We start from the raw sequence: 26,126 nt of genomic DNA on the forward strand, positions 1-26,126 counted from the left end.
AAGGAGAGAGATGTAACTGAACACAAACAATTCAAGCTAGACTAAAAGCTCGTTATCGAAAATATTTTATTTTGAAGAAATCTCTCTTAAAAGTAATGCTTCTCCACTATTGGCATAGAGTTTTTGCTTCATTTATAATGATAATTCTCCTGTATCTTGTTTATACTATTAAATAACTTTATACATGAAAACAGAAATGTTAGGAAAGGGTAAATTTCAGACCGTTAACTCTGCACAATGATCACAAGTTGTGATCAATTAATTGACTATACATGCACTTTTGTTTTCCTGTGATAAATTAGCATGTCGTTGAATTGAGTTGTAATTCAGAAGAGAAATTCCTCAAATTATTCTTTTGACAAAATGTACAAGGGTATAGTCAGTTTGCAAAAGAATTTGAGTGTGCTTCTAATAAAATCTGCCACCCAGCTCTCCTGCAGAAACTGTCCTTCAGTGTATGGAGAGAAAAATACGATGCAGCCCAACATGGATGCCTGTGCCTGCTCATCCTCAATTCACACTTTTGTGCCATCATTACTGGTGTTTAACCTTTAGAGGGAAAACAGGTTTTAGCTTTGTATAAAATCCACAGTGGGTTCAATCCCCATTAGTAACATATTTTCATTCTTTGTGCAGTGTTACTCCTTCCTCAACACTCAGAATTCATTTCACCATGCAGAGGAGGAGTTAGCCAAAAGTTCTGGGCATCCGAGCAGAGCCTGTGTCCCATGAATCCATTGTGATGATGGTACTTAAAATGTTCCCCTGTGATCCTGGGGAAAGGTCTGTGACAAAGAGGTCTGAAGACCTGACTTTCTCTTGGCTACAGCAAACAGCTTAAGCATTTGTTGAGAAATCAACTCTCCTAGCCAGTAGGAGAAAGTCTCATAATCCTAGCATTAAGTGAAGACTCTTAGCAACACAGTGACTATTAACTATTAACCATGAAAAATCAGCAGACATTCCACAAGAACAAAGTAGACTTCATGATTTAACTGTATCTTATCTGGCTAGAAATATAGTGATGTGTAGAAAGAGGGGCAATTAAAGAAGTCTTCACCACTGACTTGGTGTGGCTCTCCATTTTCATCTTTGGTTTTTTCAGATGGATCAGCTTGCTTCTTTATGTGTTTCATCAGGGAAGTGGGTATCAGTCATAGGTCCCCTACCTAAATTCACACCCTAGAAATTTGTCTAAGTTTATCTTTCTCTCAAAGCTACCCCTAAGTTCATATTAGATGCATATATACACATACATTACACACACATTATTTGAATTGACTACATATTGACTCCATTCAAACAAAGAAAGAATCTAACACTTGTAAGTAAACACAGGTTGTAGACTATAGGTCTTCATGAATCACTGACAGAGAAAACTATTAACAGATGTTTTTGTTAGAGCTTTGACTCTTTTTTCAAGGACAGAAAGAATGGGACTTCTTGATAAAGTACTCTCCTGATTAATTTTATCTTTGAGTTATTTTGCTTTTAATTGCACAAATAATTAATTTTTATCATCTTAACTGATCTAGTACATGGAACTTTATATCAGAATGGTAGAATCATCTGATTAAGCTTTGCTATTTGAAATACTTATATCACATTTTGACGATCTCAATGACATATAGGCGCATTACTTTAAATTGTATTTAGCAGAATCAGTATTGTTAATCAAACCTGATCTAGAAAAATGACTTTTAGCAATATAAGCCTTTTTTTAAGCTTTTGAGAACTTGTATAAGAAAAATGATATTGTCAAAAATGACTGACCAATTACTTTCTGCTTTATCAGAGAAACGGACAGATAAATCAGCTGTGTCTGGGGCCATTCGACTGAAAATTAATGTGGAAATAAAAGGAGAGGAGAAGGTTGCTCCATATCATATACAATATACATGTCTACATGAGGTAAGTAACTTGAGTTATATTAATAATAAGACCTAGATAAATTGCATTGATTAGAGATAATGCAACAAAATATTTGTTTTTTAAAAATAGAATTGAATTAGGTTTGTGAAGTTGTCCCTGAAGTTCTTATTCTTTACAATAGCAAGTGATGTGCTAGCGTATCACATAGCCTATATATTGCCCCCTGAAGAGAGGGCTGGTTGTCTTAAAATGAGGTTTAGAACAAGCATATGAGGCAAGTTTTAATAAACAGGCAATGAGATGATAATGAACAAGTAGAGCAAATTACCATCCTTCCAGGGAGGAAGAAGACTGTTAGAAAGCATTCATTGAAGAAATAAGTCATGATATTTTGGAAGCATTAAATCTATAGTATCAATACTGTAATAATGAAGGAGAAGATCCAAATCATGCTAATTTTTGAGAACTCTGAGTTAGTGCTCAGGTTATGTTGAAGATTTAATTAGGACTATTGTGTATTAAATATGGAAAATCTGATGTTGTAGAAATGTTGTTAGGGAGCCAATGTAATTAGCAGTAAATTTGTCTGTCTTTTTCTGAGTATAACAGACGACTTCATACATACTGAACCCTCCTCCATTTTAACTACCCTTTCCACAAACATATCTGGGTAGCAAGTATCAGAATGTCGGTTTGCACCCATGAATAGTAGAGAATATATTATCCAAAAAGAGGAGCTTGGTTGGCTTAGAAAGAAGTAGAGAGCACTCAGACTGAATCAAAAGGGCAGATGCTCTGGGCCCCTCGTGCCTCAGTGTCCCTGCACAGGCAAGCAATCTTGGGCTTCTACCAGATGCTTTGCAACTGAGAGCTTAGTTTGACATGTCACTGGAGCTTTTCCATGATGCAAAAGACACATCCCATGTATCAAAAAATATGTGGTGAAGCTGAGGACTATACCTTTCCCCCTGTTCAAAGAGGTACAGAGAAAGTACCTTCCTACGAAACAGAAAGGTAGCTGGGAGAATCATTGCTCTTTGCACATGATTTTTCCTAAGTATATCTCTGAAAATGTATGTGTAATTATTTGCATCTCCCTTTCACTAAAGAAGGAAACAAGGAACAGTATCTAAGTCATTTACACATTGCACATAATTAGAGATAGAACCAAGTAATTAGAGATGGAACCAATCTCCTGAGTACAGACTAGCCAGTGATAATCCATCAAGGAAGGTGGTTCACCAAATGCAGTGTTCTGTGACAGCCTAGAGGAGTGGGATGGGGTGGGCGGTAGAGGGAGGCTCAAGAGGGAGGGGAGATATGTATACCTACGGCTGATTCATTTGATGTAGGACAGAAACCAACACGATATTGTAAAGTAAGCATCCTTTAATTAAAAATAAAATTTTTTTAAAAAGTGGTTCAGTTTGTAGACCAATAGCAATAAATCTCAAACTGGCAGGATAGGGAGCCAACTCTGGCCATAAAATGTGGGCAGAGATTTGGAATGACAGGAATAGTGTCTTGCTTTGCTTTTCAGAGTCTTTTCTGTGGGTCCAAGAACCCAAAGAACTGAAATCCAGTTCAGAAAGGGTCCTTCAATAACCCATGCTGCAGCAGTTTCTAAACTTCTTAGAAGCAAAAAGGAATTGTATGTAGTGATTTTTTTCATTACGAAATTGTAAAAATATTTGTTTTCCACCTGAATTCATTGTCATGACTTGTACCATTTTGCAGCCAAAGTGCTTTAGTTTTATTTGCATACCTAGATTTTGTATTAACATAGTCAAAACACATTATTCATCCAGAGCTTTTTAATTTACTCAGAGCCCATGAATGCAAAATATGTGCTAGCATGTAGAAATGTTTACTTGCAAGACCATTTCCTTCCTTCTAAAATGATACAATGTATCTGAAACATTTAAATCATTGATTCTGTATAGACCTAGACAGAAATAAAATCAGAATTTGCATTAAGATGAGATTCAGTAAAATGAAAATCTGAGATATTGCTATTGCTTATAGATTCTGATGAAACATTAGATGCAATTACAATGTAAGTATACAATTTACGGAAAGTTACAGTTAAATATGTCAGGCCTAGTCTGAGAAAACTGAACGTTTGAAAAACACTTACTTTTAGAATTTGTTCCATTACTTGACTGAAGTGAAAGCTAATGGTGGAGTGAAAATCCCAGAGGTCAAAGGGGATGAAGCCTGGAAGGTTTTCTTTGATGACGCCTCTCAAGAAATAGTTGATGAATTTGCCATGCGTTATGGGATTGAATCCATTTATCAAGCTATGACGTAAGTACTACAGAATCTTTGCATGTTCAAAAGTCTCTGTTGAAATCCAAAGGGGAACTCTTTCTTCAAATCAAATGAATTTTTAATTTAATAGATAATTACAGTTTGGATGTAATTTATTAGATGCTGGCTACCCTCTCTGTTGCAGCTATAAAGTATTAAGGATTTAGTAACTACCATCATCTTCTCAAGTCTTAGTCCATCCCCATGTGCTGTTCCTTGACTAAATTAGCAGCATCTGGGAACTTAGAAATGTAAATTTTCTACCCTACTTTATATCTTCTGAATCAGAAACTCTGAAGATTTTAATATGCCCAACAAGTGGTTCTCATGTACTCTAAAGTTTGAGAACCATAGCCTTATTTGATATTTGAGCCTGATACTAGAGCCTGATGATTAAAATGTGTTGTCTAAGGTTACAAAGCTGGTTAACATCACAAACACTTCTAGAGTCATTATGGTGTCTTAACACTAACTTTAGACTATATCCTTCTTCCTTATTTTTATTTCAGTGCTGCTAATTTTGTTAATCCAAACACTACAGTAAATAAGGTCCTTTAAAAGTGATCCGTACAGACACACACCCTTTAATGAGGAGTTTCAGTAACAATTTAAAGTTGAATTATTGCTTGTCTAGAGTTAATCTTTTGAAACCTAGTGTAAGTTTATAAGTGCATTTTGTTCAGATATAAGCCATATATAATATGTAAACTATTTGTATATAGGGCTTTAGTAAATATCCTGTAATGCAGGAGTCGCAGGAGACATGGGTTCATTTCCTGGGTTGGGAGGATACCCTGGTGGAAGGCACAGAAACCCACTCCAGTATTCTTGCCTGGAGAATTCTGTGGACAGAGGCCCTTGGTGGGCTACAGTCCATTGGGTCACAAAGAGTCAGACATGACTGAAGTGACTTAGCATGTGCACATGTGTGTGTACACACACACATGCACACATATATAAAAGGACTATTCTTTCATATTAAATCTTCAAGATTTATTGCTCATAGAATTTAATGAACAGTCATATTGCTAGAACATCATATAAGAATGATTTTTTAAAACTTTCTGATAGTGTATGCTTTTTCAATTTACAGAATGTCCTAGTGCTAAATATCAAAAGCTTATAGATTCTTAGGCATGAAAAGTACTTAGGGGTCAACCAGTTGAATCTCTCTCTGAATCAGGAAACTCTTTTTGCATCCCTTACTGGTTGTCATCATTGCTTTTTTTGCTCCCCTGCAGTGATAGGGAACTCAATTCTTTTTTTCTTTAATTTGAAGATAGTTGATTTACAATGTTATGCTAATTTTTACTCCCTGGCAAAGTTTTTTTTTAATCCAGTCAGTAATACACATGTAAACATTTTTAAAACATTCTTTTCCAGTATGATTTATCCAAGAAGATTGGATATAGTTCCCTGTGCTATACAGTAGGACCTTGTTGTTTATCCATTCTAACTATAATAGTTTGTTTCTACTGACCCAAACTCCTAGTTCATCCCTCTCCCTCTCTCCTTTGGTAACACAAGTCTATTCACTATGAGAGTGTGTTTCTGTTTGGTAGATAGGTTCATTTGTGCCACATTTTAGATTCCAAATATAAGTGATATCATAGGGTATTTGTCTTTTTCTCTGTGACTTCACTTAGGATGATCATCTCTAGTTGCATCTGTGTTGCTGCAAATGGCATTATTTCATTCTTTTTTAGTATTCCATTGTGTATATATACCACATCTTCTTTATCCATTCTTCTGTTGATGGACATTTAAGTTGTTTTCATGTATTAGCTATTGTGAATATTACTGCTATGAACATAGGGATCCTTGGTGAATTGTAGTTTTGTCTGGGTAAATGCCTGGGTGTAGAGCTGCTGGATCATATGGTAATTTATAACTTTAATTTTCTGAAGAACCTCTATACTGTTTCCTATAATGACTGTACCAACTTATATGCCCACCAACAGTGTAGGAGGGTTCCCTTTAATCTTAATGATGGCCATTCTGAATGGTGTGAAGCGGTACTTCATTGTAGCTTTGATTTTCATTTCTGTTATAATTAGCAATTTTGAGCATCTTTCCATGTGCCTAATAGCTATTTGTATGTTCTCTTTGGAGAAAAAATGTCTTTTGCCCATTTTTCCATTGGGTTTTCTTTTTTGTTGTTATCTTGTATGAGCTATATACAGTATCAGTAGTATATTTTGTAGATTAAGCCCTTGCATTATTTGCAGATATTTTCTCCTGTTCATAGGTTGTCTTTTCATTTTTTTTGTATGATCTCCTTTGCTGCATGAAAGCTTGTAAGTTTAATTAGGCCCCATTCATTTATTTTTGTTTTTATTGCTATTGCCTTGGAAGACTGACCCAAGAAAATATGGTACATTTTATGTCAGAGGATGTTTTGCCTGTGCTCTCTTCTGGGAATTTTTTGATGTCATGTCTTATGTTTGCCTTTAAGCCATTTTGAGTTTATTTTTGAGCATGGTATGAGGGTGTGTTCTAACTTCATTGATTTACATGCAGCTGTTCAACTTTCCCAGCACTACTTGATGTAGAGACTGTCTTTTTCCCATTTTATATTTTTTCCTCCTTTGTTGAAAATAAATTGAACATATGTGTGAGTTTATTTATTTCTGGGCTTTTTTCTCATTGATCCATATGTCTATTTTTGTACTAATACCAAACTGTTTTGATTACTGTGACTTTGTAGCACTGTCTGAAGTCTAGAAGAGTTATGCCTCCTTTTTTTTTTTTTTTTTTTTTTTTACTAGGATTGCTTTGGAAATACTGGGTCTCTTATAGTTCCATATACATTTTTGAGTAATTTATTTCTGTTCTGTGAAAAATATCATGGGTATTTTGATATTGATGGCATTAATCTCTAGATTGCTTTGTGTGGTATTGCCATTTTAACAGTATTAATTCTTTCAATCCAAGGGCAAGGGATATATTTCTATTTCTTTGAATCCTCTTTTTCTCCCCTTTAATAATGTTTTAATGTTCTAAGCTTAGAAGTCTTTCACCTCCATGGTCATGTTTATTTCTAGGTATTTTATTTTTGGGTGCAGTTTTCAAAGGTATTTTTTTTTAACATTCTCTCTGATATTTCCTTGTTAGTGTAAAGAAATGCAACTGATTTCTGAATGTTTATCTTGTGTAGTACTACTCTGCAGAATTCATTTATTAGATCTGGTAGTTGTTGTGTGCAGTCCTTGGGTTTTCTATATATAGTGTCATGTTATCTGAATATAGTGACAATTTTACCTCTTCCCTTGCAATCTGGTTACATTTTATTTATGTTTCTTGTCTGATTTCTGTGACTAGGATTTTCAATATTATGTTGAATAGAAGTGGTGAGAGTGGGTATCCTTGGCCTGTTCCAGATTTTAGCATGAAGGTTTTCAACTTTTCACTATTGAGTGTTATATTGGCTTTGGGTTTGTCATAAATGGCTTTTATTATGTTGAGATATGTTCCTTCTAAACCCACTTTGGTAAGAGTTTTTATCATGAATGGATGCTGAATTTTGTCACTTTTTTTTTTCTGTATCTATTGAGATGATCATGTGGGTTTTGACTTTTGCTTTTTAATGTGATATATTACATTGACATGTACGTGCTGACTCATTCTTGTGAACCTGGAATGGTCATGGTGTATGATCTTTTCTGTGTGTTGAATTTGGTTTGCTGATTTTTTTTTTTTTTTTTGAGAATTTTCATGTATATATTCATCAAAGATATTGGCCCTGGAATTTTATTTTCTGGTGGTATCTTTGTCTGGTTTTGGAATCAGCATGATGGGGGGCTTCATAGGATTCTTTGAGAGTATTCCCTTCTTTTCAACCTTTTGTAAGAGGTTTAGAAGGATCAGTATAAGTTCTTTGTATGCTTGGTAGAATTCTCGTAAACCATCTGGTCCTGGACTTTTGTTTGTACGAAGTTTTTTCATTTTTAAAGATTCTATTTTATTTTTAATTATTGGTCTGTTCAGATGATCTGTTTCTTTTGATTCAGTTTTGGTGAGCTGTATATTTCTTGAAAGTTGTCCATTTCTTCTAGGTTGTCATATTTGTTTGCATGTAATTGTTCATAGTATTCTCTTAGGATGTTTTGTATTTCTTCAGTATTGACTGAGTTTTCTCCATTTTTGTTTCTTATTTTCTTTATTTGGGTTCTCACTCTTGTCTTCCTGGTGAGCCTGGCCAGAGGTTTGTTAATTTTGTTTATTGTTTCTAAGAACCAGCTCTTGGTTTTATTGATTTTTTTTTCTGTTTTTTTTTTTTTTTAAATATATATATATCTATATTTTATTTATTTCCTCCCTGTTTATTTCCTTTCTTCTGCTGACTTTAGGTTTTGTTCTTCTCTTTCTAATTCTTTTAGGTGGTATGTAGGTAGGTTAGGTTGTTTATTTGAGATTTTTCTCGTTTTTTGAGGAAAGCCTATATTGCTATGGACTTCCATGTAAGATCTGCTTTTGCTGCATCCCAGATTTTGCATGGTTGAATTTTCATTGTCATCTGTCTCAAGGTATTTTTTAATTTCCTCTTTTATTTCCTCATTGACCCATTGGTTTTTCAGCAGCATATTGTTTAACCTCCATGTAATCTTTTTTTTCCCCCTCATTTCTTTTCCTATGGTTGATTTCTAGTTTCATGCTGTTGTGGTCAGAGAATATTCTTGACACAGTGTCTGTATTGTTAAATGTTAGTTTAAGAACTCAGTTAGTTTGTTGAGGTTAGTTTTATGCCCTAGTAATGCAGTCAGTCCTAGAGAATATTCTATGTACAGTTGGAAAGAGTATTTATTCTGTTTTGTTTTGTTTTTGATGTAATATCCTGAAAATGCCAAGTCTAACTGTTGTATCACTTAAAATTTCCATTGCTTTATTGATTTTCTGTCTAGAAGATCTGTCCATAGGTGTGAGTGGGGTATTAAAAGTCTTCTACTATTATTGTATTTCCATCAATTTCTCCCTTTATGTCAGTTAGTATTTGTTGTATGTATTTGAGTGCTCCTATATTAGGTGTAAATATATTGACAATGTAAAATCTTCTTATATTGATCTTTTAATCACTATTTAGTGTTCTCCTTTATCTTTCTTTATGGCCTTTGTTTTAAAGTCTATTTTGTCTGAAATGACTATTGCAGTGGCTGCTTTCTTGTCATTTCTATTTGCACGAAATATCTTTTTTCCATCCTCTTACTTCCAGTCTATGTGTCTTTGCCCTGAGGTCCACCTCTTACAGATAGCATATTGCATTGGTTATTTTCTCTTTTTTTCATCCAGTCTTCATCTTTGTATCTTTTGATTGGAACTTTCAGTCCACTGACATTTAAGATAATTATTGATACATCTGTATTTATTGCCATTTCTAGTTGATTCTGTTTCTTTTCTATTTCTTTTTCTTTTTGTGGTTTGCAGTTGATTCTGTTTTTCTTTTTGTGGTTTGGTGATTTCCTTTTACTTTATGCTTTTCTTTTCTTTTTGGTTTTTGAATCTTTTGTGTAGTTTTGATTTGTTGCCCTATTTTACAAGTATGTTAACCCCTTCCTGTGGCTTCCTTGGTGGCTAAGACAGTGAAGAATCTGCCTGCAATGCAGGAGACACGAGTTCAAACCCTTTCCTGGGCCACCCAGGTGGCACTATGGTAGAGACTCCACTGCCAAATAGGAGTCTCTCCATGTCTCCAAATAGGAGACATAGGGGGCACGATCTTCCTGACCCAGGAAGGAAGGAAATGACAGCCTACTGGAGGAGGAAATGACAACCCACTCCAGTATTCTTCCCTGAAAAATCCCAAGGACAGAGGAGTCTGGTGGGCTACTGTACATGGGTTGCAAAGAGTCGAACACAATGGAGCATGAGCGTGCAGCCACTTCCTATAACTATTTGGTTTAGACTGATAGTCATATAGTACGCTCATATTCTTAAAAAAAAAAAAGGAATTTACACATTCTGAAAAAAGGATTTACTTTTTTTCATTTTATTTCTCTCCTACACATTTTATGATTTTGATGTTCTTTTTTACTTCTTAGTATTTATCCTTTTGCTGTTCCTTGTTTTCACAATAGTTTTTTTTTTCCTCCTTAAATCTGGGTATTGGCTAATTTAAGTGACTCAATTTCTATTTATAATTTCCTCCATCCTATACCTTCTTGCTGATTTTCTCTATAGAGAAGACTTTTCAGTATTTCTTTTAGGGTAGATTTATTAATAGTATTTCGGCATTCTTTTAGTTTTTGCTTGTCTGAGAAATTATTTTCTCTCCTATTCTAAATGATAATCATGCTGGGTGTAGTAGTCTAGGTGGAAGATTTTTTCCTTTCAAGACTTTGAATATATTTTGTCACTCCCTTCTAGCCTGCAGAGTTTCTGTAGAGAAATCAGCTGATAGTCTTATGGGGGTTCCCTTAAGACTGTTTACTAATTACTAATTACCACTCTGTTTTTCTCTTGCTGACTTTAGAATACTCTTTTCTTCTTTAACTTTGCCATTTTTCTTATTGTTTGATTTAGGGTTATTTGTGTTAATTTTGTTTGGGTTAATTTTGTTGAGGACTTTCATGCTTTCTATACCTGGATATTTGTTTCCTTCTTTAGGTTGGGAAGTTTTCAATCTTAATTACTTCAAATACCTTTTACTTCTTTTTTCTCTTTCTTCTTCTGGAATCCCTATTATGTATAAATTGGCATGCTTTATATTACCCCGTTGATTTCTTAAATTGCTTTCATTTTATTTTTTACATGGTTTTCTGTCTTTTTCTTTGATTGACTAATTTCCATTATTCTGTCTTCCATATCACTGTTCTTTTTTCTGCATTATTCATTGTGCTATTTATTACCTTTAGCTTAGCTTTTATCTTGGCAAATGAATTTTCTAATTTTTCTTGGCTCCTCCTTATAGTTTCTAGTTACTTTTTTTTATAGCAATCTGCATTTCTGTCAATAACCTTTCTTAATTCCTTCAGTATTTTCATTACTTGCTTTTTGAACTCTGTGTCTATTAGATTGAAGAAGTCTGTTTCATTGTTTGCCCCTTCAGAGGAATTCTCTTGGTCTTTTAACTGGAAATGGTTCTTCTACTTCTTCATTTTGCTTATATTTCTCCTACTCTGTGAGTTTAAGAGAAACAATTATCTACTGTTGTTTTGGAGGACAGTTTGCATGTGGAAAGATTACGGTGTCGCTTGTATGGATTTATTTTATTTATTTATTTTTTTGCTTGTATAGATTTAATTGTTTTTGGCATGGGTGCTGTTTTGGCTTGGATGCTTGCTGTCTCTTTCCTCAGTGGGTGCTGGCCATTATCTCATTGATAGAGGGTGGGCAGGCTCATGGCCCGCGTGTACTCCTGGGGAGGTGGGGAGGGTGGTTGGCACCCAGCACCAGCACCTGCCTCTGGAGTCTGAAATGCCAGTGGTGGCTGTGCCTGACCCTGGAGCTCGTGCAGGTGGTGGCCTGCCACCTAAGAGTGCTCCCCCAGAAAAGGAAGCCCCTACGTCTGTGCACCTCCAAACAGTGGTGCCTTGCCTGTCTGGTGGGCTCTGGCTCCTTCCGGCATGCCACTCCCTTGGTTGTGGTGCACCATACCCAACCCCTTCAGGCTGTCTCCGCACAACCAGTCCCCGTCTTCTTCTAGGGTCTGACCTCCAAAACTCAAGCCTCAGCAGCCAGCCCCCACCCATTCCAGCAGATGAGTATCTCAGGCTGGGGAGGGCAGGGCAGTGACATCTACCATCTGTGCAAGTCTCTTTCCACTATGCTCTCCATAAACTAGTTCTACTCTCTTCAAAGGCTCTGAAGCTCCACCTCTCTCCTGGCTAGTCTTTCCACCAGTGAGGGGACTTCCCAGGATGTGGAAGCTTTCCCTCTTTCACAGTTTCCTCTCTAGGGGCACAGGTCCCATCCCAACTCCTTTCTCATTTTTTGAATGTATTTGTGGGAGAAGGTGAGCACCATGTCCTACTCCTCTACCATCTTGGTCCAGTCTCCAGGAGCTATTCCTTTTGAGGCAGCCTATTTTGAAACTGGAAAGCCGCAATGAAGTCTGTCCCATGTCAATGTCTATAAGAACTCATCAGAGCAGCTCGTGTAACATTTGAATTCAATTAAAATATAACTATGATTTAATAGTCTAAAGTAAATGAACTGCACTGCCAAGAGAACTATGTTTAAAAAAAAACATAGAAAAATCTTTTGGAAAGAATCCCAGTAAAAAAAAAGTATCAAGTTTAATTTATTCCAAATATCTCTGTGAACTGATGTCAGATTTCTTCATTGCCATGTTTCTGATATTCTGAGAAGCACAATCATATTACTACAGAGAAAAAACATAAATGTATGATAGTTTAAAAGAGAAGAATCATCCATCCTTCAACTTACCACTTTTATTTTTCTACTACCTTTTTAACTTAAGTAAACAATAAAAATATTTTTGAATGCCTTTTTGGTATCTAGTGACTTGCAGGTCAATTTGGACCTTATCATATTTAAAATACAGTGTGATAAAGTCTCTGCCCACATTGGAAATACTCTGAAGCAGAGGTTGGCAGTTTTTTTGTATGGGTGTGAAAAGCCAGAGAGTAAATATTTTCAGTTCTGTGTGTCCTACAGTGTCTCTGACAGCTGCTCAATTTTGCATTCCTAGTGCAGAACCAGGGTGGATACTAAGTAAACAAAATGGCATGGCTGCACTCCAATAAAACTCTATTTTAAAAACAAAAGCCATCAGCTGGGTTTGACTGTGGACTTTACCAATTGCTAACTTCTCATCTAAAGAGAGTAAGGTAGATAAACATAAGAGAAAAGAATACCTGCTTTTTGTGGGAGAAATTGACAAGTGAACTTTGACAGTAACAAAATGTGGCACATTATATCTACCGATGATTACACATTTAATTTGATATTGATATTTTTATTTATTATGTTTCTTTTAACATTAACCAAGATGACCTTGACATTTCCCTCGACTTCACAAAACTTTAGACAGGTTTCTTTATGCCTCTAGGCCTGGGGTCTCCCCCTCATCTTGGCTCTTCCAGAATCTGAAAAGTCTAACCTCAGAGACCCCTGCCTTCTCTTTCCTCAGAGCATTTATTTTAGAAAATTTGCTATATTTCTTTTCTCTGTCCCTTTAAGATATAAAAAAATTTAAAGCCTCTTATCAGTTTTTCAAGCCAGGACCAACTTTTTCATGTACTTGGGAGCCATCTCTTTAAAATGTCCTCATATTACTCAGATATTAAAAAAAAAAAAAAAAAAAGAACACATTTGAGTCAGCCCTAATGAGGTAGATGTACCTAGAGCCTATTATACACAGTGAAGTAAGTCAGAAAGAGAAAACCAAATATTGTGTATTAACTCATGCATATGAAATCATCAGTACCATCTTTCTAGATTCCATATGTTAATATAAAATGCCCTCTTATTTTTAAAAACACAAAATTAAGAAATTCAGCTTCGAGGAAAAAACATATGACTCTCTATATAGTAAGGATACTTATACATTTTGGAAAGGATAAAACTGCTTAATTCTCCGCACTTCACTAGATACCACTGGATCAGAAAAAATCTAATAACAATTTCTCTTGCTATTTGAAGTCCCTCTATGTTTAGTCAGATCCCCAGGTAACTTCATAATCTTACTGTTTTATTAGAGATTGTTTGGTTTCTTTCAAGCATACTCCCATTTCTTTGAAGATGGATTTGGAGCACAAATAAATAAAGAGGAAGTATGTATTAAGTCAGAGAGTCCCGTTATACATTATTAAATTTTCCTCTTACATATTTCTCATCATAATAAGGAGCCTGAATCTATTTTGCTGGTAAATAACCTGAACATTAATACCGAACTTTCCAGTCCTCCATGGTACCTCCTGCTTACTGTAAACACTCTTTCCTTTTACCACAGAACATTAGCTATGAGGGCACAGTGTATTAGCCCTATTTGTTGCAAAAAAAAGTCTCTTTTGTTTTGGAGCATTCATGAGAAGGAGGAAAGGGATTACAATTTCCTGTTTGGACAAGTGATTGATCAAGGACCTGGAGGATTTGTTCCCACATGGTAAATGCAGCCACCCATTTAACGGAAGAGCAGTTTTCCAATTTGTGACAGTAAGAATGAGAGTCTGTTCCCTTTTTCAAAGCTATTCCACATGTTTAGCATGAGACTAGGCATAAAACCTTTTTTCATCATTTGGGGAGTTTTAGAATTTTTTTTCATCTATTTATTCAAGCATATGTTTTTAATAACGTTCTGGCAGACCAACTGTTTACCCCTGAACACAATTAAGAGAATTTAATGTCAAGCATTAGGGAGTAAATTGTCCTCTAGTGGTGATTTATGTCAAACAAATACATTTTAACTGAGTGTTTAATTTGAGCCTTTCATTTATTTTAAAATGAAGCCCATGATGTCTCCCCAGATTTTAGATTCTATTAGATTATAGTCATGCCTTTATAATACCAATAAGAGAAAAGCACTAGGTTGTTGTTTTTTGTTTTTTTTACCTTAGTATGCTTAATAAACAACCTGTACTTTGGTACTGGTCATCCTAATCTATTTCATATTTGAACCAGAGCTGTTAAGATATACTTTACTTTAAAGTCACTAGTCATTAGAGCTGTTTGAACTATGAGCCTGCTTTCTAAAGAGAGTGCTGCTTAATTGAATCATCGATTCTTTTAAAAAATATTTATTGAGTACCTGTTATGTGCCAAAAGTTTTCTAGGCACTGAGAATATATCAGCAAGCAAGAAGTTAAGGTCCAGTTTCTCACGAAGCCACTTTCCAGAAGATGTAATTCATTTATCTGATAGACACTGTCTGAGCATCTAAGTACAAAGACTTGTACAGGACAGTGGAAATATGCCAATATCTCTTCATCCCCAGTGAGGGAGAAGAGGAAGAATAAATCACCTAATAACAAGACAGTATAATGAAGGCATGATTGTGTGCTGTAAGTGTGTACCCATGGAGGGACCATTCCAGGCACAGATGAGGAAAGGTTTCAGATAACGCTGAGAGGCAGGCAGCATGAAGGCGTCATGCTTACTTACTCTTCAACTTCCATCATTCCTCTAAGCCGTATACATTTCATACTTTCCTGTCCCTCCCCACTGGCCTGGTGCTCAAACTGTCCATAATTGAGCTCAAGCAATCCACACTATTTATGAAAAGCTATGATGCTTTTGGCCAAAGGAGAAGTGATCTTTAAAGGTTTCAGCCTCCTCGTTACTGATAATGATGAGTAAAATCATTGAAATGCATGCTAGTCTGAATTTTTAAGAGCAAATGTGATAGGTATTATTTTGTTTGCATGCGAAGTTGCTTCAGTTGTGTCTGACTCTTTGCAACCCTATGGACTGTAGCCCACCAGGCTTCTCTATCTATGAGATTCTCCAGGCAAAAATATTGACATGGGTTGCCATGCACTCCTCCAGGGAATCTTCCCAACCCAGGAATCGAACCCACATCTCTTACATCTCCTGGATTGGCAGGAAGGTTCTTTACCACTAACACCGCCTGGGAGCCCATGAATATTATTTTAGTGTATTTCAGTGTATTTCTAACATTAGGGATATAGGTAGTCTTTCCTTTCATCTTCCCTGGTAGCTGAGATGGTAAAGAGTCTGCCTACAATGCAGGAGACCTGGATTCAATTCCTGGGTTGGGAAAATCCCCTGGAGAAGGAAATGGCAACCCATGCCAGTATTCATCCCTGGAGAATTCCATGGGGAGCCTGGCAGACTACAGTCCGTAGGGTCGCAAAGAGTGGGACATGACTAAGTGACTAACACACACGTCCTTTTGTCTTTTTGTCTGTTCCTTTTGTCTTATTATATTGCTTCTCTGAAATCTCCTCTAAGATGCTAAGAATCACTGCATTTTGGTGCTTCTTTCCAATCATTCTGTTCTCATTTTCATAATTGATTTTTCAATCTTTTCTATCAAAAGCATTTCCCATTCTTTGAAACCATAAGATGGGTGTGATTAGGGACTTTGCTGGAGAAGGCAATGGCACCCCACTCCAATACTCTTGCCTGGAAAATCCCATGGATGGAGGAGCCTGGTGGGCTGCAGTCCATGGGGTCGCTAAGAGTTGGACACGACTAAGCAACTTCACTTTCACTTTTTACTTTCATGAATTGAAGAAGGAAATGGCAACCCACTCCAGTGTTCTCGCCTGGAGAATCCCAGGGACAGGGGAGCCTTGGTGGGCTGCCGTCTATGGGGTCGCACAGAGTCGGACACGACTGAAGTGACTTAGCAGCAGGGACTATGCTATGCTACTTGTCCATGCTCAGTCATGTCTGACTCTTTGAGACCCTATGGACTGTAGCCCACCAGGCTCCTCTGTCTATGGGATTTCCCAGGCAAGAATACTGGAATGGATTGCCATTTCCTCCTCTAGGGGATCTTCGGGACCCAGGGATCAAGCCCTGGTCTCATGCATTACAGGCGAATTCTTTACTGTGGAGTCACCAAGTAAGCCTATGATTAAGGACATTGTCGATAAAAAGACAGGAGAGTTAGATGATTGTCTTATTTTCATCAAAACAATAGCAAGTGAACTGAATCCGGATTTATTATTTGAAATCCCTGGTCAGGAAGATCCCCTGGAGAAGGAAACAGGAACCAACTGTTGCAAATCCAAGAGATTGCAAAAGGGTTGCATATGATTTAGCAACTAACAACAACAATTTCCTAATATTTTCTCAATAGTATTTTGAATGGTTGATAGTGTTGTAACAGTTGTGTCAACTGAAAAAATACCAGTAGCTGTCTCATTATAAGCAATTTAAGCATCATTTTGGGGTTTGTGACTTTTAACTTTCCCCATGGCATTGAAATTCCATTCATTAAATTGGTTTGACACTAAACCCATTTTCTTACAAAAGCAGTTAAGTCTTTTTAGCATTATTAATCCATTGCTTTCAAATCATGTCTCCCTGGGGAAAAGTTGAACATTTTGAGAGATTACTCAGTAGTAATTTTGACATATACTATTTGAAGATGGGCTGTTTGAGGGAGTGGATTGCTGTAGAGATATACTGTCATTTTGAATGGCTAATTGTGCCTATAATCCTGTTCCTGCTCTTCCTCTTCCCCCTAGGAATAATTTATGTTGTATGAGAATGGCAGCCTTAAAAGGCAATGGTGGTGGTTGTTCCGTCACTCAGTTGTCCGATTCTTTGGGACCCCATGGACTGCATGCAGCACACCAGGCTTCCCTGTCCTTCACTATCTCCCTGAGTTTGCTCAAACTATTGTCCATTGAGTCAGTGATACCATCCAACCATTTCATCCTCTGTCGTCTCCTTCTCCTCTTGCCTTCAGTCATTCCCAGCATCAGGGTCTTGAGTCGGATTTTCAAATCAGGTGACCAAAGTATTGGAGGTTCAGTTTTAGTCCTTCCAATGAATGTTCAGGACTGATTTCCCTTAGGGTTAACTGGTTTGATTTCCTTGCTGTCCAATGGACTCTCAAGAATCTTCTCCAACACCACATTTAAAAAGCATCAACTTTGGCACTCAGTCTTCTTGATGATTCAACCCTCACATCCATACATGACTACTGGAAAAACCATGGCTTTGACAAAAGGGACCTTTGTAGGCAAAGTAATGTCTCTGCTTTTAAATATGCTGTCTAGGTTGGTCATAGCTTTTCTTCCAGGGAGCAAACGTCTTTGTATTTCATGGCTATAGTCACCATCTGCAGTGATTTTGGAGCCCAAGCAAATAAAGTCTATCCCTGTTTCCATTTTCCCCCATCTATTCGCCATGAAGTGATGGGACCTGATGCCATGATCTTAGTTTTCTGAATGTCGAGTTTAAAGCCAGCTTTTTCACTCTCCTCTTTCACCTTTATCAAGAGGCTCTTTAGTTACTTTTTGCTTTCAGGCATTAGGGTGATGTCATCTGCATATCTGGGATTTTTATATTTCTCCCAGAAATCTTGACTCCAGCTTGTGCTTCATCCAGCCTGGCATTTCACATGATGTACTCTGCATGTAAGTTAAATAAGCAGGGTGACAATATACAGCCTTAACCTATTCCTCTCCCCAGTTTTGAAACAATCCATTCTTCCGTTTGCAGTTCTAACTGTTGCTTCCTGACCTGCGTACAGATTTCTCAGGAGCCAAGTAAGGTGATCTGGTATTCTGATCTTTTGGATAATTTTCCACAGTTTGTTATGATCCACACAATCAAAGGGCTTTAGTGTAGTCAATAAAGTAGAAGTAGATTTTTTTTTCCCTGGAATTCCATTCTTTTTTCTATGAACCAAGAGATGGTGGCAGTTTGATCTCTGGTTCCTCTGCCTTTTCTTAATTCAGACTGTACGTCTGGAAGTTCTCAGTTCACATACTGTTGAAGCCTAGCTTGGAGGATTTTGAGCACTTCCTTGCTAACATGTGAAATGAGCACAATTTTACAATAGTTTGAATGTCCTTTTGCATTGCCATTCTTTGGGATTGGAATGAAAACTGACCTTTTCCAGTCCTGTGGCCATTGCTGAGTTTTCCAAATTTGCTGGCATATTGAGTGCCACACTTTAACAGCATCGTCATTTAGGATTTGAAATGACTCACCTGGAATTCCATCCCTTTCCCTAGCCTTGTTCTTAGTAATCCTTCCTAAGGCCCATTTGACTTCACACTCAAAGATGTCTAGCTCTAGATGAGTGATCACACCATTTTGGTTATCCAGGTCATTAAGACCTTTTATGTACAGTTCTTCTGTGTATTCTTGCCACCTCTTCTTAATATCTTCTGCTTCTGTTAGGTCCATACCATTTCTGTCCTTTATTGTGACCATTTTTTCATGAAATGCTCCCTTGGTATCTCTGATTTTCTTAAGGAGATCTATAGTCTTTCCCATTCTATTGTTTTCCTCTATTTCTTTACATTGTTCACTTAAGAAGGTTTTCTTATCTCCCTTTGCTATTCTTTGGAACTCTGCATTCAGCTGGTATATCTTTCATTTTCTCCTTTGCCTTTTGCTTCTCTTCTTTTCTCAGCTCTTTGTGAGGCTTCCTCAGACAACCATTTTGCCTTGTTGCATTTCTTCTTCTTGGGGATGTTTTTGATCACTGCCTCTTATACAATATTATGAACCTCCATCCATAGTTCTTCAGGCACTCTGTCTATAAGATCTGATCTCTTGAATCTCTTTTTCACCTGCACTGTATGAGGGATTTGATTTAGGTCATACTTGAATAGCCTAGCGGTTTTCCCTACTTTCTTCAATTTAATTCTGAATTTTGCAATAAGGACCTTATGATCTAAACCACCGTCAGCTCCCCATCTTGTTTTTGCTGACTGTGTAGAACTTCTCCATCTTTGTAAAGAATGTAATCAGTCTGATTTCAATATTGACCATCTAGTGACGTCCATGTGTGCAGTCATCTCCTGTGTTGTTGGAAGAGGGTGTTTGCTATGACCAGTGCGTTCTCTTGGCAGAACTCTGTTAATGCCTTGCTTCATTGTGAAATCCAAGGCCAAACGTGTTTGTTCTTCCAGTTATCTCTTGACTTCCTACTTTTGCATTCCAGTCCCCTATGTTGAAAAGAACATCTCTTTCTTTTTTTTTCTTTTGGCAGTAGTCCTAGAAGATCTTGTAGGTCTTCACAGAACCATTCAACCTCATCTTCTTTGGCATTAGTGGTTGAGGCACAGACTTGGCAATGGTTAGAGGCAAGAAAGTTTGCCTTGTCAGTAACCCTGCATGAAGAATGGGCACACACAGACTGAGAGGCAAATACTGCCAAACTGAAGACCAGGTAGAAGTCTGTTAGCTGAAAACTCGCCAAGTGCAAAGGATGCCACAGTATAAGTCCCCTCCCCCTATTTCCTGGTCATCTCAACTATCCATTCGTGCTGATGAATCAAATGCTGTTGGTAGGGAAGATAATGTGTATGACTAGGCTGGATGTGTTCTCTGTATTCAGAGATTCATAGCACATTAGAGACTGTAAGAATTAGATCTTCTCATAGTCCTTTGATTTTTACAGATGGATTGACTGAATCTGTGCATGAGAAAGTTACTTTTCTGAGGTCACCGCCTGAACTAGGGTTAGAATGAATCATCTCTACTCCATGGTACCTATAACTCTTAATTGGCCATTGATTATCCCTCCCTAGCCCAACCACTTTCCTCCACATACCAAAAAAAAAAAAAAAAAAGCTTTTTGTTGACTATTTCTGCAAGATTTCTTAGAAATGTAGCCATTACTGTAATGAATATCTTTACTTCTTTGAAGTTCATCTCTTTTTTCTTTTTGTCCTTCAGTCATCTAACAATTATACTTTGATGCATACTACTACCTATATTATATTGGCTGCCTAACCATTTATCATTTATGGTTAAATGCGAAGGTGAAAAAGAAAGTTCAGTATAGATTATTGTTTTGATACCAACAGCTACTGTCTTTAACTTACTGTATTCATAGTCATATTTTCTAAAGAAGTACAGGTATTTTTACCAGCTAGGTAAAATATTTCTTAGAGTGACTTGGAAATTCTGTTTCTGGGTTTCAGTGTTAGTGTTTTATTTTTTTAGTTAATATCAAATGCTTAAACTTTTAATCCTGGTATTCCAACTGATTGTTTAATTCCTGAGTCACTAGTTCTGAAGAATATTTGGTTACAACTTCTTTTTAGTGTTGTATCTTTAATTTTTAGGTATATTGAGACATGTTCAATGAAATTCTGACCATATTTAGGAGGGTCATATTTATGACTTCAATCTCTTTTCCCTTTAACAAACAACAAAAATTTTGTTGTTTGTAATTTTAACCAACTGACAAGAAAAGCACCATAGTCATGCTAATTTGATATTGAAACTGGTATAAAAATCCAATAAGATGAACAGTATTATTTAGTGAAATGTTAAAAATTTTCCTCTTTGCCCTTTGATTTTTCACATCTTTACCATTTTCATCCCTATATTTTCCATTGGAAGTTATGAGACATCATTTTATTAATATCTTTAAAATTAATTCTTGATATTTATTTTTAATCTTTATTGGGGTACAGTTTACAATGATGTTAATTTCAGATGTACAGCAAAGTGAATCTGTTATACATATCCATACATCTACTCTTTTTTTTTTTTTTTTTACATCTACTCTTTTTTTTTTTTTTTTTTACATCTACTCTTTTTTAGATTCTTTTCCAAGTACTGAGTAGAGTTCACTGTGCTATACAGTAGGTCCTTATTCATTATCTATATTATATATATTGTACTGTGTGTGTGAATCCTGTTCTCCCAGTAATATATTTTATTATAAAACTGACTTCTATTTCTTAGTAATTTTATAGTGTTTTTTTGCATTTAATCAGAAATGAGGTCTATGATACATTTTGAAAGAAAAGAGTATCTTATGTATGATTTGTTTAACTTCATCCATAAAAACCTTATTTAATGATATTGTAAAGTATAATATAGGTTATACATTGTATACTTGAAAAGTTTTACTGTTTCATTAAAAAAAAAGAAAAATATAAAGAAAAGTTAACCTTAGTCAAACAAAATTTAAAAGGAGTTGTATTACTTTCTTTCTTATTGGTGCTAAAAGTTATATAAAGACATAAAAATCAACAATAGAGCAAAAGTTGAATTAACATTTAAAATATGTATGTATTTTTCCAATTAGGGCAATAAAACATGCTAATAGTAAAGTGTTTTTAAAAGTACAAGATATGTTTTTTAATTACAAAAATATGTAGTGCCACCCAGAGACAACATTTTGACCATTTTAGTTAATAGTATTTCCTTCCAAATTCTTGGTTATTTTTGCTGTTTAAGTGTGTGCGCGCACATGTGTATGTTGCGATAATAACATGCATGGATGTTTGCATCCTGCTTGTTTGGCAACTTCCGGCGGGGATTCTTTGAATCTAAATTAGTATTTGTAAACCACCAGGATGGTACCAGTATTCACCTGCAGATCCTATAATGGTAAGTGATCCTTCAAAAATATTCCCTCTGTGCTATGACTTTATTCAAATGCAATGTGCTTTTAGATTGAGCAGAGATATTTACCTGCTCCTATTGGTGGGCTCTGTGGAAGAGCCAGATGCCTTTTCCTGGATAATGTAAACAACCTGTGAATTCTTGTCTTGCTAGAGCAGAACATCAAAGGCTGTATTTAATCTCCAGGGTGTACTCTTCTCCGTGTTCTTCCAGCCCTTTGTTCTAAGTAGCTTCAAATCCCATTGCCCGTCCCCTATCGTGCAGGCTGTGTGGCAGTCTTGGGAGCTGTGTACTCTTCAATGGGCATAGACTGAGAAGGTGTGGGAAACGAGAGGCAGGTTCACCGCCTTGGGAAGCCATTACCACGGAACAGGACAGTGAGTGACAGCCTTGCTGGCCAGCCGCCCAGGGCTCACATTTCGGATGTGGGGGGTTGTCACAATGTATGGTTCCTAGAAATATCCTCCCGTTTCTTCCTTAGTCAGGTTAAGAGTTTAAGAGTTTAGACACTAGTCAGTCACTGAATACCTCTCAGGCTATTCAACTGCTGTAAGCTTAGGCAAAGTCCCTCCCAGGTATAGGAAAGCTTTGATTGCCACACCTGATTTTTTGCACTGCTATGATTTCACATCCTTTTTTGGTTTTTGTGGCTATTTCTACAGGAGATCACAATAGATCATGTACAGCTGACTACCTCCCATCAGACCCCACAAATCATCTCAGTTACACTTGAATCAGGAGGTAAAATATTTCTGTCAGGTCACTAAGATGAATGCATGCCTAATCCTCAGGAAAATTTAAAATATTGCTCTCAGGGTACCAATTATAAGCAGAATACAATTCACCTTCAGAGTTGTGATCATTATGGCATTAACTGCTATGCACTTCAACTCAATGTTCACAGAGCAGTTGGATGTTGTAATAAACTGTCATACTCAAAGTAACCAAGCGCACATCCTATACACTAACTCTCCTTACATGCCGATAACTCATCCTGCTTTCACTTGGCTTCATTAAACACTTAGGGACCAACTCCTGTGTACAAGAAAACATTATGCTAGAGGTGAGCCGGATGAAATGACAACTAAGTATTCTGGAAGAAACAGATACATACACAATACATAATATACAATATTAGAGAGGGAGGAGAATAAATTAAGAGAAGGTCACCCTGGTAGTTAAGAGAGATGTTTCTGAACTTGCATTGCTTGAACTCTAATCCTTAATCACCTTACTTGCTCTGTGACCTTAGGGAGAAAAAAAATCAGAAAAGGAAAATCTGTTTAATTACAACAAGTACAGAGGGGGAATGAAACTTTAGAAGCCCTGGCCAAAAAAACCATAACATTCCTAAGGCTACCTGGTTTACATGGTGTTCTTGTGCTATTGTTGGCAGAAGCAGCAGCTTTCCACCTGGTATTCATACTCCCAGAGGTCATTATACATTTTCAGATATATCATGGCTAAACTTCAGTTCACAGTTGTTTGTTAGGAAATTCAGATTTTAGAGAAATATTTGAGGTTTTTATATTTGGGAGATAAGAAACAGTGTGACTCTGTGATTTTTAGATCATCTCAAGGTGCAAAATATTTTGTTCCTTCTGACTATGGTATGTAAATACCATAGGGCAGAAAGGTCATTTTTTGCTTCTACATCCCCTACGTTGTTGTTCTGCTTCCAATACCTACTTTTCAATCCATCTTTACACCGCTTCAGTGTCATCTTCCCAGATTCACCTGATGGTATCACTTCCCTCTGCGGAAATTTCAGCCAACTCCATGAACTCCTTAGCTAAAGATCAACAAAATATGGTGTTGATCCATTTTTCCTTGATCATTTTCTGCTACTTTCTCACTTTCCATCATTTTTCCTCTTGATGCAACCCCCAGTCACTCCACTAACATTGATTTTCTTACAGTCACATGATGTTTATTTGTCAAGTCCAATAGTTATTTTAGGTTCTTATAAGACTCTTTCAATGCACCTATCAGCATCAGTCATCCTTAACCCTTCAAATCTCCTATTCCATGGGTTCCCTAATTCCACTGGCTTAGCTTTCCTTTAAACTGTCATTTTAAATTTTATCTCAGCCCTAGAATTCACTTATTTTTCTTCCACCAGTTCAATATATGTCAGTATTCCCTAGGTTCCATTTCCTGACACTGTTCATTCTACTTGATTTCCCTGGATAACCTTATCCATTCTCATGGTTTTGAAGTGACCCCCAGATCCCCAGGTCTCCAACAACCTGGTGGGCATTCTTATATGAAAGCTCTACAGGTGCTTTAAACTCAATTGAATGCATAATCCCCACCTTAATTCCTTTTCTTCTTTTTAGTTCCAACTCATTTGGCAGAAGCATCATTCACTTAGTCACCCAAACTAAAGACTTGGAATGTAACCACTTCTCTTTCTTATCTTTCACTCATCAAGAACTGAGTCCTCACAGTTTTTTTCTCTCAAAATTCAGATTGTCTAAGTGGTAGACAAATTACTGAGATATGAGGGCAAAATGGGATCAGATTATGTACTGAAATTTTCTTTATTCCATGGATGTTTTATCTTTCCACTTTTATCACAAGCTGTGCTTTCAATTTTTAAGTCTTTTGTTAGAGTTCAAATGAAACAGGTTTTCATGAGAGAAGTAACAGAATTGAATACTTGATGCTTCTGATGTCTGTAAATGATACTATTATTCAAGGTTTAAAAGAAATGATCTTTAAGCATAAAGCTGGCATAATTTAATTTGTCTTCACTGTTTGTTTGTTTGCTTAATTAAATCCAGGATTTAGCAAAATCTCAGAAAATAAAACTGCTTGTGGAAACTACTCCTTAATGACAAAAGCTCACAAACTAGACTCAGGTCAGATGTTAACTTGACTTGTTTAATCATCGTGCAATGAAAGGAGGGCTTCCTGTTTACCTTATTGATGTGAGAGGAATGCAAGTGTGGAAGAACATTCTGGTTGCAATACAACACTTCAGGAACTAAACTCATTAGGGACAGAGTTGCCAGAGATGATAGACTCCTGGGTTATTGCTTTTCGACAGTGTGAGATTCCACTGGAGATAGCACTTTTTGTGTGTACACACAGCACTCTCCAGTTGAAAGAAATTATGCATATGTCCGCATGACAAATCACATTCTAATTAAACCACTTCACATTTGTGAATGAGAAATTTTTAAAAGGCTGGAATTGCATTCTCTTTCAGTTAGGGGTTGCAAGAGTTTTTTCTCCTTTTCACAGATACAGTCGAGGAATTGTTTAATTGCTGATGTTAGAGGATATGCTGCTATGTGAATTAATTAGGTTCTGTTTTTAAAGCGCTTAATGTTTTTGTCTTACAGGCATTTCTCCTGTCTGTCTTCTAAATACATGTGCCCTGGTGTCCCTGCTGTAATGAGCACCTTGCTGGCAAATATAAACGCTTTCTATGCTCACACAACCCTTTCAACAAATGTGCAAGTTTCTGCCTCAGATCGATTTGCTGCTACCAACTTCGGAGTAAGTATTATTTTTTGAACTAAAAATTTCTCATAACTTATTAGAGTTAGATTTTCAAGGAGTTTTGGATTCCACATATCTTAGAATTTTGCTGCAGAATATACATCTTAGGGAGAATCTCAGTGCGTGCTCATTCACTCAGTTGTGTCCAATTCTTTGTGACCCCGTGAACTGTAGCCCACCAGACTCCTCAATCCATGGGATTTCCCAGATAAGAATACTTGAGTGGCTTGCCATTTCCTTCTCCAGGAGATCTTCCCGATCCAGGAATCAAAGTGGAGTCTCCTGCATTGGGAGGCGGATTCTTTACCACTGAGTCACCAGGGAAGCTCTTGCTTGTCTCTTAGTATGATAGACTGAAGTTTAAAGTTTGATAGTCAGTACGTATCTTCATTAGATTAAATCTTCATATATGTAATGGCTTTTCCAATGTAGGAAAACATATTTTGTAATAGAGTAGA

The 26,126-nt window shown here is 36.6% G+C and overlaps 1 protein-coding gene across 2 annotated transcripts in view; it reads left to right on the forward strand.

The window, feature by feature from the left end:
• UNC13C (unc-13 homolog C) overlaps positions 1 to 26,126 on the forward strand; it is a 609,739-nt gene that overhangs the window by 298,938 nt on the left and 284,675 nt on the right. For both annotated transcript variants that reach the window (XM_061158385.1, XM_061158384.1), the window contains 3 exons: positions 1,796 to 1,911; positions 4,016 to 4,179; positions 25,509 to 25,665. In XM_061158385.1, the coding sequence (XP_061014368.1) occupies positions 1,796 to 1,911; positions 4,016 to 4,179; positions 25,509 to 25,665 (437 nt within the window). The remainder of the gene's footprint in view (positions 1 to 1,795; positions 1,912 to 4,015; positions 4,180 to 25,508; positions 25,666 to 26,126) is intronic.

The sequence above is a fragment of the Dama dama genome, chromosome 12 (genome assembly GCF_033118175.1).
Source record: "Dama dama isolate Ldn47 chromosome 12, ASM3311817v1, whole genome shotgun sequence".
NCBI classification, from domain to species: Eukaryota; Metazoa; Chordata; class Mammalia; order Artiodactyla; family Cervidae; genus Dama; species Dama dama.